Consider the following 14,506-nt stretch of genomic DNA (forward strand, 5'->3'; position numbering starts at 1 on the left):
TGTGGGGGGTAAAGCAGGATGCCTCCTATGCCCCCCCCCCCCCCCCACACACACACACACAGAATAGCCTCTTTGCTGTTTATTGGGTATTTTGTGTTGATATTGCTGTTATATTAGCTCTGACTTTCTTCTGGGGTGTTGATCGGTAGCTAATAGGAATCTAAATGGATTCTTGGATGTTAATTGCCATGAAAATGCAATAACAGTAGCTTTGTGTTTATGTGTTAACTCCAGGCGGTGCTAGACATGCATGCAGCCTAAATTGTAATAGCTCTTAATAGGGTTTTGGTGGGAGATTTGTTATAGCGGCTGAATGAACTGTTGTCTTCCCATAAATCCATTTGTGACTGTACCACTGCATATCGTGACATATAATATGGAATATTGATGGCTTGGGATTGAAATGTGATGGTTGGCCTGTGGGGTGTAATTATAGTTGTTTGAGTAAATCATGAAGAGTTTAGATCAGATACGGAATTAACTGTTGATAAAATCAGATAATGAACAGCAGCGTGTTTATTTTTGTCATAATAAACGCCCCGATGCTGAGGTTTCAACAGTTTAAAAAGGCAAACAACATCTGTCCTGTGCAGACAGAATGAACATGTTAACAGCTTGGGTTGAAAACCTTTTTATCTTTAATGACCCAGTCACTGTTGTGTTGCATTTAGTGACACAATGTTTTTAAATCCGTACCTTTGGTATTACCCTCACAGTACGGAGTCTATCACAGAATGGCAGTGACTCATCAAGAAGAGGTTTCTTTTTCTTCTGTGAGTCAGATATAAACATAGTCAGCTCTGTACTTATTCAATAGCAAATTCTATTTCCAACTTCTCTCTGCCTCACATTTTTTTTATCTCTCTGTAGTTCGTATATGCACTCGCCTCTCTTGTCTTACTTTCTTACTTTAGTTAGTTAGGTAGTTACTCATTACCATTCATAAGATGCTGGTCTTCAGGGAACAGACCCTCCACTTGCTTCTCTGGATGTCCGGTGCACATGCTGCACCCCATCAGCAAATTACTGAGTCAGCAAGGTTTCATTATAGTCGCTGATAGACTGATAAACTGCAGAAACAACACAGCCCTGTAGCTCAGAGATATCTCAGGCATGCGCACAGATATTCACACACACAGATGAGCATGCATGAAAATAAAAACAAGCACATACAAACAGAGACCCCTGCTGTTCCTTATCCATCTCCTGGGGCTCACTGTATGTGCTTTTTTTAAGCTAAGCACAGGAAGGGAAAGTTTGTGAGCATGTGTAGTGCAGAGCACGGTGTTAGTGTGCGAGTATGTGAGTGTCTTCTACGGTGTATACAGAATCAGTTAGGAAACTAGATGACTGATGACAGAGTTGTCATTTAAAACACTTGTTGTTGTGAGAAACCTCTCCTTTCCTTCAAGAAATAGTTGCCCTTGAAGAAGGCATTCAGCCCCTTACGGTAGAAAGCTGTCATTACTCTTGGCAGCTGCCATCTGTGTAAATGTAAAGCTTCGCTGAAAAAGAGCGAGTGTGCTTAGGATAATAAAGGATGTGGAAAAATAATCACTGAACTCATCTGTGTGTCCTTGTTTCTAGGTGTCCTGTCTGCAAGACTTCTTTGGCGATGAGGACATTTTTGTGGCGTGTGGACCGGAGAAGTTCCGCTACCAAGATGACTTGATGCTGGATGAGAGCGGTGAGGCGACTAGCAGTTCTTCTGACATTTCCATGCTGACATTTACATTTGACTGTTCAGTGTGCACCTTTTATGTTATTCTTTTCCTTCCTGCCACCCAGCTGTGATTGTTTAAAGTAATTTTTTGGTGTGTGCTATTTTCTAGGGTCCAGCAATTCATCATTCAGTTAATCTAATCTTCAATACTGCTTGTAATTGACATCCTCTCTAATTTCACTGTTAACTATTATTTTCACTATTATTTTCCTGTTCCTGTTTACAAGTTCCGACTACAATGTATTTGTGAGGATCCTCCTGCAAGTATTGTAATTTTAAAACCTTAACACTGGAGAAACTTTATTTTCCTACAACCCTTTTCAGGGAAGCTTCTACTTGATCCCATATACATCAAATCTGACCAGAACAAAACATGACATTCCTGGACAAGTAGGATAACAATATTTTTATTTATTATTTAATTATTCTTAGAATATGTTTTCTTTTAAAACCAAATGTGGTTATGCTACAACTTTTATAACTATATATCAAGGCCAAATCAATGCATTCTGGTTATTAGTCAGAATATGGTTCCCTTTATGGATTTTAAATGCCTAAATGAACATGAATTACAATAACTGAATTAATTGTTTTTCATTGTGAGATGAATTTTCCATGCAAGGGAGCTTTGTCTTTCTTGATGCATCGTGAATGCCAAAATGAAAGACTAAAGTCAACTGTCCAATCACAACTTGGGGACCATGGGTGGAGCTTAAGTCATGTTGCCCTCTGCTCCACAACAGAGACAAATGCAGTACACCTCTTCGCTTTGTTTTGTGTGTTATGATTAGATTTTAACAGTGAAAAAAACAGTCATTAAAGACAAAAACTATTTGTTTTTCAATTAATGGTGCATGAATATGTAAAAAGGAAATACATATAGCAATGTGTATTGTTTTCCCCGTTATTTTTTTGTTTTAATTCAGGTATTTAAATCTCCCAAATTCTCCTAGTTCACTTGTAAAAAAAATAAGTTCTTTGTTTTTGTCTTTTTGTTTTTCCCCATTCGTTGTGTCTTTTCAGTTGCACAGTAGCCCCTTCCTTCCCTGCATGTGACACATCTCCCTGGTTCAGGTGGCAGAGGACAGTGTAGGCTTTCCAGTTCATTGCACTCCGTTGTTTCTCACCACTCCTCCTCTCCTCTTGGAAGAACGGGTCCGCTGCACTTAAGCCATCGCCTAACCTATTGTTCCTCTTCCTCTTCTCTGCCTGTCACCCCACCTCGGCCTAGTGAGGACACATTCAGTCCTCACTTCACCCATCTGTTTCACTGTCTGTTTTCCCGTTTTAAAGCTGCTTGAGAATTGTGATTTGTGATATTGGGATATATAAATAAAAGTGACTTGACTTCTGCATCACAGTCTGGAGACTACTACCATCCGTTTTCTTACCCTCTCATCTCTCTTCCTGTCTCCTACATGAATGAATGTGCTCTGGCTTTTCTTCAAAGGTTTATTCAATTCATTTGTTTCCCCTGTATCCTTTCATCCATTAAATAATATCCATCCCAACTGGGTCACCAACCTCCATCTCCTTTCCCCCTTTTGTCTCCTTTCCTCTCTCTCTTCCTCATTAAACTCCTTCCATTTCCAAAATATAATGACTAGCTGCTTCCATTAGTCAGTTTATTTTTGGTAACCTTGTCTTATCTTGATAAAGACCACAAAATAACTTCCAACATGCAACAAGGCATCTAAAGAACAAGTTTCCAGGGTATCTACATTTTCATTAGTTACTGATGATTGTCTCCATTGGTGGTTTGTTGTAGTAACGAACTATAGACAAGAAGTGAAGCACCTCTTATGGTCTGCAAGCTAAACTCAACTGATGCTTTTCCCGTCCGTATTGTCGCAGCTGTGTGGGTGGCTTTTTTTCCCCATGTCGGCGAGGACTGTAGGTGCAGACTGCACGTCTGTGAACACCAACACCCAATTTAGTACCATGTCCATTTTGGAGGATATTAAGGGCTTTTTTTTGCTGCATTTAAAGTCTTTAAAGTTCACGGCAGAAAACATCATAACTGGTCGACAAAGCCTGTCCCATCTCAAAGGCTACTTCAAATGTGGTAGAGAAACGTGGCATTATTTTTTCTGAATACAGAGGAGCCAACAGAGTTTTAAGTTTCCCATAGTCCACTCCATTACATGCCGGTCAGTTGTTAATAGTTGCTCTGTATTTATAAAAAATATAAGAATTTCCCTTAAACTTCCACCGAAATCAGTTTTCAAGGCTCAAAATAAGCTAATACGCTTCATTTCAAATTAGTATCATCTACATAGATAGTTCAGAGGTTTCAAGATGTGGCGAGTGACTGACATCATCTAAACACTCCTCATATTTAGCTGATTGGTCCATTTTGTATCCGGCTAGGCTCAGATGTTTCTCAGTGGAAGATTGAGACTAAAAGCTTCATAAAAAAACTGTAGTCTGTAGTTGTGATGCAATGTAATACAGCTGGAAACCAGATGGAAACCCTGCTGTACTTATTTCATTCCAAAGGACACGAAAGCCTTTAATAGTATATTGTGGAGGAAGCTGGTTTAATTAAGACAATTGCATGTAACTGTGGTGAAATTGGCATTTTTAAAACAGTATACAATTTGTACATGAGACTAAGCTTTGCATTTGATTAAGCTAAATGCTGTTGTAATACACAAATTTTGGCCACTATCATCCTATTTTCTGCCTAGTATCCACGCATATCTCTCTTTCTTTAAATAAACTGCATATGAACAGATTTTTGTCCCCACACAAAGTGACATACACACACACACACACACACACACACTAAAACATTTTCTCTGTACCAGAAGATAGCAGTATGACACCTCCTCATGCTCTGGGAGACGGAGCGCAAGAGGCAGAGGGCAGGAGGCACAATGCAGAAATGTACAGACGGGAAAGCAGAGCGACAAACGAAACAGACAGAGAGACAGTCGGAGTCAGAGCTGAAGACAACTTCGCCTCCTCTCAACATCACTATAATTATCGCCTCTGCCTCAGCTCTGGCACACTGTCATCATGTTAACACTCTGCATTGTACATTAATCACTGGGCCACAACGACTGCCATGCAAGCAAATAACACACACAGACACAGACAGACAGACACGCAGCTGTGCTGTCACACGCTCACACACATAGGTGCAGGCGACGACGCGCACACATGGCAGACTGTGTATAATTTCCAGTTCCCGCTGGTCTTTAATGGTAATGAGCTATAATGGGGCTGGGTTAATGAACAGGAGAGGAGCAAAGTTTGGGGGATGAAGGAGGTAGGGAGGGTGTGTGAGTGTCGTCACATGGCTCATTTACCAGGAGTGTGTGTAAATATCAGACCTCCGTGAGTCATGGCTGTCACTCCTGAAACACCACAATAATTGCATTTGGAAAAGGAGCCCAGTGAAGGTCAGAACTTATTTTTGCAGGTGACCTGAATGTAAAACCAATTACAGCTATGTTGATACATTAGTGGTTTGGTGTTTTCTTGCGTGACTAAAGGTCAAAATCAATCAAAACATTAAAAGAATAGATAGAAATCCATTAAATATGAATTTCAGCCTAATAGAACTGGCATTTGTTTCAAAATGGTCAGTTGTTTAACACAACTGACCATTTTGAAACAAATGCCAGTTAAAGCTTTATATTTTAGGTGTGTGGGCCACAGAACACAATGTCATGTAATGGTGTCACACTTAATGTTCACTCCTTCAGTGCTTCGTTTTGAGTGTGCAAGAGTGCAGCAGTTTTCTCTTCCTTCACATGTAATTTGGTAGCTCCAATGTGTAGATTCTTTTTCTAAAACGTATACATTTTGGAGACTATTTGGGTGGATCAATAAATAAATGTAAAGGAATTTGTGGTTTCCAAATAGTCCCTGAACACTTCTGTCTTGTCTTTGTCTTTGTGCTTGCAGAGTGTCGTGTGGTGAAGTCGGTGAACTATGGGAAGATGTCTGGCTCTCTGAGCCGAAGCTCCCCCAGGACCGCCGTCCAATTACAACGCAGCAAGTCCCCGGCATCGGGTAAGACAGTAAAATAAGTTCCTCTCAAGGAGTCCATTTGTTAATGGAGTTCTCTATGTCTGTGTGTCCTGCACAAAGAGTGTGTGCGGTGGCTCAACCCTGATGGACACAGCTAGGAGTTGTTTGTATCCTGAAACTTCCTCATATGATTGCTTTGTATTTTCTAGCTCATTACTCAATGAGCGTTGCAGCAAATAAAAACAGGATAATAATAAACACTGCAAAGGAATCAGAGCTCTGCGGAGTATGTGGCAGTGTTTACTCTGTCTGTGCATGTGTGAGCTGTGTCTGCATCCAGAATATGATTTCAAATGAGAATGATATCACAAGAGAATGGAGAAAAAAAGGCAAATGGGGATGAGAGAGGTAAAAAGAGGGGGAGCGGGAGTGAACATGAGAAGGAAAGAAGAGGTTTGGTGACTCAATCCTGCAGCTCCCCACAAGCCGCTCTTCACCTGACATACTAATGAAATGTAATAAAATAGTGAGAGCTTGCACTGGTACCCGCTGCATTGTTTGTGCCTGATAATGACGCTTTTATGAATGTCTCAAAACAAAAACAATAAACACTTTTGAGGCAGCAGAAAAAGTACCAAAGTGTTCTCAGATAAAACAGAGTATTCATTCTAGCAACTGAATGCAGCTGTCATTTATGCACTATGTGCATTCGGTCTGGCTCAAAGCTGGTGAGGACTTGGTGATTAGTATGGAGCTTTAACCAATATCATTCCAATCTTTTCCCGCTTGCACAGCTTGAGCTTTGGCTGTGTCTCAAAAGCCTAGTTATGCAAACAGCACACTTGACTTTTCCTCCTCACTGTTATTATTTTGTAATTTGAGTGCACAGAGACCTTTTGGGTTGGGGATGATTCGATGGCTGATGCAACATACAGAAACTCCCCAGAAAGAAGCCATCATACCTGCTCTTGAAGCACACAAGCATGCACTGACACACACTTTTTTTGTGGTGGTGTAGCATTGCAGAATGAAAGCCAACAGTTGTTAACATGTTGTCTGTGTTGAGCTGTGGAGGTAAAGGTGAGGCAGAGGGGAGGAGAGAAACAGCTGGGGTGAATTGAGAAAGTTCTGGATGCTGGTGGCTTGAAAACTTTGGGTAAAAGGTTATGAAAGTGAGTCATGCGCTGATCTGATCTCGCTGGCTGAAGCCAGTCTGGCATGAAGGTGTGTACTAATATGTGTGTGTGTGTGTGTGTGTTTGTGCGTGTATGAGAGAGAGAGAGGGGAAACGAGACTGACTCGTCTTGGTTGCCATGGAAACATAGCACAGTAGCTACAGACACAATAGCCTGTGACAGCCATATATGGCAGTGACTTCCTGCGAAATGGCCTGCAGTGGAGAACGGAGCTGACTGACGCTCGGTCCTCGCTGGAGCCCTGAGTCAGAGTGTCCCGACGTTTTTCACTTCTGAGAAATGTTCCCCTTCTGGCGCCTGCTTACCTAACATCATCAAATGTTCTGCATGCTTTGTACCGCACTGTAGTCATTCCCTAAAGCATCATCAGTTTGTACCAGAAGTGTTTAGAGTGGAACGATAGGAGGAAATGAAAAATAATTGATTGCTGCTGTTTGACCCTGGCTGACACTCTGTTGCTTTGTTGCTCTGTTATGTTCACAGTCAGTGTTATCTTAGGAGTTAAGCACACCATGGCCCCCCGTCCCTTGAGGACAATTTTACGCTAATAGTCAACAACAGCTGATACTGTGTGCTGCACCACATGGCTTATATATAGTGGTGCCCATCCTGTTGTTACTGTATGTGTTCACAAGCATGGCCTTACTGGGATATGAGAAAGAAATGACAGATGAGATTACATTTACATTTATACAATTTATTTGCGATTTATTGTCACATAAAAGTCTAACAACTGAGACCTATTTTGTGAGAAACAATATAACACCTGTCTTTTGCCAGAACTAGTGTGTTTTCTGAACAGTATAAAATCAAGCTATTGCTGAAATGATCAGTCAGTTAATTAATTTACAGAAAATGAATCAACACTTTGATAATTGATCAATCAAAAATGCCAACATTGATGGTTTTATCTTCTCAAAAGTGAGGACTGTTTGACAGACAACTTGAAAACAATTTGAAGATGTCAACTTCTCTGGGAAATTTTGAGGAGCATTTTCACAGTTGTTTGAACGTTAAGACTATAGACTAAACATTTATTCAGTGGATTCATCAGTAGTAAAAATAATCGTTAGTTGCAGCCCTAAATCAAATGAAATACTTACTTACCTTGAAATGTGGCAATATTTGAATCAATAAGTGGATCTAAAAAGGTTGGTTGCCTATTGTTTCCAGACTCATCTGGAGTGTGTGTGTATGACTTGTAGTATTCGTGATACTTCTTGATACTTGTGTTGATGTCCTAGTGAGTTGTAATGAGTTGCCTGTGTCCAAGTTCATCTTTTGCATAAAAAAGATATTCACCTTAAATGATGATACTCCAATCTAATCTCCAGCTAAAACAGGGCAGTCTGGTTTCCATCACTGTATAAGTTGTTGTAAATGTGATAATAACGTAGGGCTGTGAGCCCATTAACTCTGCAGAATAATGAATTTAGATGAAAGTTGATTAATTATTCAAAATGTTATCTTATTGCTGCATTCGTCAGTTATTTAATTGCAGCTACACTCAAAACCTTTTTATCTGAGATCATGGCGATGAAATTAAAATTGTGGACACCTGAGAAGAAAAGCTCTGTCTATTTATTGATATTTAGAAATCAACACTAGAAGGGTTTTATTATTTCTCCTCAACACTTGGAGAGAGCACAATAAAGAATTAATTTTAAACCTTGCTGCAGGTCTTCAGCTGTTCTGAAAGCAGCCCTGAAGTCATATATTCATTTTCCATTCAGCCACCACAGACTTTAATAATATTCCTTATCATATCTAATAATCTGGACCAAAGGAGCTGCACAGAGAAGATGTGATAGCAGGAATTATGTCTGAGATAGTGAAAGAGAGCGAGACGGGGAGAGCATGTGACACAGCGCATGGGCTGTCAAACACCACCTGGTGTCCCTCTGTGTGTCTGGCTGCTCCTCGTTGTGTGTGTCTGCAGCTTAGACCTCGACGCCACTGAGTAGCAGAAGTGAGTGTGAGGGATGGACAAACAGACTGGTGAGACAGACAGAGGGACAGTTGCAGACAAACACGCAAAGAAGACAAACAGAGGCTCTTATGCTGTAAAATTAAATGTAAAATTATCACTCATAAAGTGTCTATTAAAAAGTATTCTCCCGTGGCAAGTTTTCGTGTCTCACTGTTTTATGTAGATTTGTTGCTTTTTTGACGCTGATCAACAAAAAAAGATGAATGTGAAAACACATTATTTTTCAAAAGTGATATGAAAATTTGGATGTGTTTAACGCAAAATTCAAAACTAGACTTACTAAGCGTATGTAGCGCTCCAAAAAAAGTTAACATTAGTGAATGTAGCCTAAAAACTCTAAAAAGTCACATTACATAACTAATCATATCTGAAAGAGAGTAAAGGTTGTTGTTCATGTCATTTAATGTGTTGCCTTGTTTTGTGTTGTGAGTATTTCTGCCCATTTACTGTATAACACAGTGAAATATGTGTAAAAACGTTAAGTGTAATACATTCATTTCCAGAATTGAGAGGAAAAAGTGTCAAATAAAGGACAAGATTTCTATTGCAAATTTGGGATCTAACTCAAACTCAGTCAGACACTTTTTAGTCAATGTGTTTTATCTTTAGTGTTGCTTTTTTAGACTAGACAAACACATTGTTTTGTCTAGTGTGCTTCAAGAACATGAGCCTTCTGAAAAATGTACTGCATCAATTTAGAAACGCAGTAATAACAAACAACTTTTTGTTTGTCTGCCGCCCAGCATGGATTGAGCTGAACTCCTTGTTCTTATTGAAAAACAGCAAAGCATCGAGACTTCTGTGTTGTTGGTATGTTTGGTAGGTGAATCATACTGTAGGTCTCAGTCTAGTCGTCGATGAATCATAGGTCTTCATCTAATACTTGCTTCTCATCATTACGCAGTTATCAAATATTAAATATTGATATAAAGGAGGAGCATCAGAGATAAATAATAAATTTCAACTATAAGGCACAATTTCACTCACCTTGCAATTTCAAGGTAACAACGAAAGCTTGCCTTGTTAAAAGAAATGCAGCTATCCACACTCATATTGTGGAGGGTCTGATGTGGTGTGTGTGTGTGTGTGTGTGTGTGTGTGTGTGTGTGTGTGTGTGTGTGTGTGTGTGTGTGTGTGTGTGTGTGCGCGTAGGTTGTTGTGTGTCAGGCTGACATTGTCATCACTCGAGCTTCATTCTGTGGTGATCTCACAACCCCAGCTGAGTGCCTATACACACAGACCCAAAATAATGTGAGAGAACAATTTGCACTCAGACATCGTTTCTCTCCCTGTCTCACCATCTGTCTCTCGGCTCTCCTCTGATGCCTCATGTCAGCTAAAATTAACAGAGAACTGCAGATGGTGTCAGCAAGCATCACTTCTGATACTTCAGGGTCTCACCTTTGTCTTTCTGTCATGAGCAACTCCGTATGACGGCAGAGGCTTTATGATGAACTGCGCGGGGCAGCCGACCCTCAAATAAATCCGGTACGTCTCCAGAGGATCAGCTGGCTGTGACACTCTGAACTGTGATCCCATGATGTCTTCAGCCTTCCCCACTTGCTTTATAAAACTTACTCATGGCGGGTATATGTTCTTTCTGAAAATGAATAAGCACATTCCTAACAAATAACAGAGACCAAACCAAACAACAGAGGCTGTATTCAGAGCTATAGCAGTATTGATATATGCACTAAAGGCAAGATAATGACATGTCTCCAGGCAGTTTTGTGTTTATTAAACAGCTTTGTATTGACTTATGTAATTTCAACAATCATAATTTTTGGGATGTTAGACTGTTTTGCCTGTTGATTGCCTGGAATTGTGTCATGAGGCATAGTTCTGATTTTGTGGGCCTAATTTCCCAGAATAACTTTTGACAGCCCTCTCAGAACACGGATGGACTTTGATATGTTATCGTATGTTTATATTAACAGCCATATATGTTTGTCGTTATTAATGTCCCATTTTTACTTTACGGTGTGTGTATGATAAGGGAAGTCACAGGGAAGATTGTGACTGGTCAGTTATTAAGAGCCAGTAATGCATTAAAGTTTGTTTTTATTAAGTCTTACCCGAGATGGAGAAGAAGAAAAACACCAGGCCACTGTTTTTGCAATCGCAAAAACAATATTAAATAGAAACTCCTCCAGCTTGCCATTTTAGTTGTAGCTTTTATTTTTGTTCACACCTGATGCGATGTCAGTGTTGAATGTGTTGTTCGCTGTGATGGAAATTCTTGGGAGCTAGTCAACTCTTATTGATGGAGAAGGTTTCAGGAAACTCCGGATGTCTTAAACCGCAAGATTTATTGAAGCCAAGTCAGAGTGAGAACACTGTGTAATGCCAAACCAAATCTGAAGGACGCATCCTGGCAGGGAGTATTTATTTTTCCTAGACCTACAGAGTGTCCAAATAAGGTTATTGTTCACCTCTCTATACATGTGTGAATTCTATTGGATGTTGGTTTAAACACTATGCTTACCTACCTTAGTCACATTGTGTGTCATGCAACACTTTCAAAAGAGAGCCAGTTCATCGGTGTGTAATGAAACAAAATAAATATAATCTCAACCTTGAGTTACCTAGGAGATGGACCACAGAGTTCATCTTGATCAAGGCAGACCGAGAGGAGGGATAGAGTTTGACCTGCTGTTATGGAGAGTCACAGGCTGTCACATTTGGCTTTCTTTAGCTCAGCAAATGACCCTAACATGACCTGGGGAACCCTATGTGATATTACCCTTAAAGAAGGATAATTGCTTCACATTTGCTAACAGTATTTTGTTTTTTTCCCATTAAAATACACATTAATATAATAGAATTAATGGAATTATGCTGGCAGTGCTTATGCATTGTTTTATCATGCTAGTATTGCACATATTGGATTTTTAACCGTGCTAGAGTCACAGCTCTAGGGATTACAATGTTGGTGTGTCAGTCGATCCACCACTTATCTGCAGACTGAATAATAATAAATCTCAACAACTATTGGATGGATTGATATTTTGTGCAGACATCCATGGTCCTCAGAGGATGAGTGGTAATACCTTCTGTGATCCCTTACCTTTTTATCTATAGCCACCATAAGGTCAAGGTTTTTAATTTGTCCAGTACTTTTGTTTATTTGTACCTGCAAAACTAATAACATTGCTATCAGCCTTAGATCTACCTTATATTTAGCTGCATGTTAGTTAGCTAATTAGCACCACTGTGCCTAGTACTGGCTGTATACTATTGCTGTTTTCTACTTAGGATCTGGAAATGCTTGTAGTGACTCGTGGGTGTTACTTCAACTACATAAAGGCCAAATACAATTTTATTTTTCTCCTGTTAGGTCACCAGTTGCCTCATTTTAGCTGGATATCTTTACAATAGGCCATATTCCACAATCCCTGCGAGGGCATGTTTATGTTTTGTTTTTTTTATCTCACAATATGCAGCCTGTGTATCATCTAGCACATCACACAGCTGGAGACAGGCAGACGCATGAGGTGCTTTTCCATATTCATTGCTTGCACAGCTTCCTTGTTAAGTTTTGTGCCACCACAGTCTTTAACGCTGCATGTGCGAAAGAAGATGAAACACACCATTGTTTGTGGCTGCATTGCATTCTGGTCAAATTGGCATCTTGCTACTCTAGGCGTGGGTGGGTGTTGACCATTGATGCAAGACAGATCTAACAAGACATTCATCTGGCTGATGCTTTTATACAACGCAACTTACATTTTGTTAACACACATTGGGGGCAAGTTGTGGTTCAGTCTCTTGCTCAAGGTCACAGGAGGAGCCAGGGATCTAAACATCAACCCTGTGATTAATTAATGGCTGACTGGCTCTGCCATCACACAGCTGCTTCAGAGGTGACCACCGCTGATCAAAGGTGGGTTAAAATCTAGGGCAAATGGACTTGAAGACACGTGAAGATGACTTCTTCTAGTATCTTCAATCAAATTCATTTGCCCTTGATTTTAACCCACCTTGGATAACTATGACCTAGATGACTGAGAATCTTCACAGACATCATGCACCACTGAGGTTCTAGAGTACTGAACATCTTCATCCATCCAGCAGGAGCAAGAAAAATCCCCAAATGCAGAGCTTGCTGCTGTTGCTTTGGGTGAACATTTAGTTCAAAATTAGCAGCATTTGTCACTTGAGGAGGTTTGGACAACAAGCAATAGAGCCTTCAGAATCCATGTAGGACAAGCTGCCAGAATGTGTTGTCCTGACCAACCCAATCTCCTTGAATGACTCTCCATATACTGCATATTCCTCATTCTCATATCTGCACCTCCTCCCAGTTTCTCTCCCAGTAGAAGTTTTACATTTTCTTGGCATGGAAGTAAAAAGCCACGCCAAAATTTCAGAATTATTTCAGTCATTTTTTCCTCCTATCCTTCGCTCTCTCTCTCTGTCTCTCCCTCTCTCTGTCCCCGGTGCGCGTCAGAGTTTTCGCAAGCAGCCTCCCCGCCTCTCCGTTTAGTACATCGCTGCTCCGTCTCTCCCATTCACCAGTTTACTATCACACTCGGAAGGAGCGCGTACAGAGGTGCTGTTTTTCTTCTCATTACCCCGCTTTGGATTATCACTGTGTTTTTCATCATGCTGGAAGTGGAAGGTAGGAACCCGAAACCACGTTTCATCGGATTTTTATGCAAACTGCGTTTGTCAATTCCCCCGATCGCGCTAACTTTACTTGTTCCTGCTCAGATCATTTGGGATATATTCAGTTTGTTTTCGTTTCGCCCCGGTCACTGCTGATGTGACTTTGAATACCACTGACTTTGGGAAATGCAGTGCTGTGGTTTTATAGTAGCCTATGAAGTGAGAGATGTCTTTAAACGTTCCTGCTTGTGGTTGTGTAACTGGGAGGAGTATCTGTTTGTGTGCGTAACGCTGATGCTGATTTTCATCAATGAAGATGTCCAGGAATTGCTTAAACAACAGCGTTTTCTTTATTTCATATCTTTTACTGCGCGTTTAGAAAATTCAAAATAATAAACCTATGGCAGCCGGTGCTATTTTCGTCTGCATTGGATTTCATCTCCTTTGTCTTGAATAATTCAAAAAGTTCTTTGATCTAGGCAGGGGTATAAACATTATACAGTGAAGGTTGGACCACTTTGCTCCCACAGGTTTCACTTCTCTGTTGCGGAGGGTTAGTCTCTGAAAATCTAATTTGGTGGAGACTGCGAATAAAATATTGTTTACATGCAACAATAATTACAAAAAAGGCTGGGAAATGGCACAAATACTGAATCTGGTGATTTATTTATTTTTTGTTATACACTGGATCTTTTTAAGTTAGATTATGCCCCTCTAAATACTATGGAAGAGTTTCATTATTTGGCACTTTAAATACCTTTCAGCGCCCTAGAAATCACATCATTTATTTAACAAGTTGAAGTTCAACAGTACCAACCATCGAAGCTTATTTTCAGAGCTCCTGATCAGGCCCCTGGAGGAACCAGAAACCCCCCCCCCCCACCCCCCTCCAAAAAAGACATCTACCTCCAGTTGGACTCACTGTGGTTGAAGACTAAGCAATTAGTTCGCTTACTGTTCTAGTATTCATCAATTACTGCAGTTTCATAGACGTGTATAGGTCAATTA

At 40.3% G+C, this 14,506-nt stretch overlaps 1 protein-coding gene across 4 annotated transcripts in view; it reads left to right on the forward strand.

Moving 5' to 3' along the window:
• Positions 1-14,506, forward strand: part of dclk1a (doublecortin-like kinase 1a) — a 47,712-nt gene that overhangs the window by 16,799 nt on the left and 16,407 nt on the right. For 3 of the 4 annotated variants that reach the window (XM_046039509.1, XM_046039507.1, XM_046039508.1), the window contains 2 exons: positions 1,588-1,687; positions 5,639-5,746. In XM_046039509.1, coding sequence (XP_045895465.1) covers positions 1,588-1,687; positions 5,639-5,746 — 208 coding nt within the window. Of the gene's footprint in view, positions 1-1,587; positions 1,688-5,638; positions 5,747-13,400; positions 13,512-14,506 lie in introns of those variants that run through there. The other variant, XM_046039510.1, reaches the window with a different exon arrangement.

This window comes from Micropterus dolomieu, linkage group LG23, assembly GCF_021292245.1.
Source record: "Micropterus dolomieu isolate WLL.071019.BEF.003 ecotype Adirondacks linkage group LG23, ASM2129224v1, whole genome shotgun sequence".
Lineage (NCBI taxonomy): Eukaryota > Metazoa > Chordata > Actinopteri > Centrarchiformes > Centrarchidae > Micropterus > Micropterus dolomieu.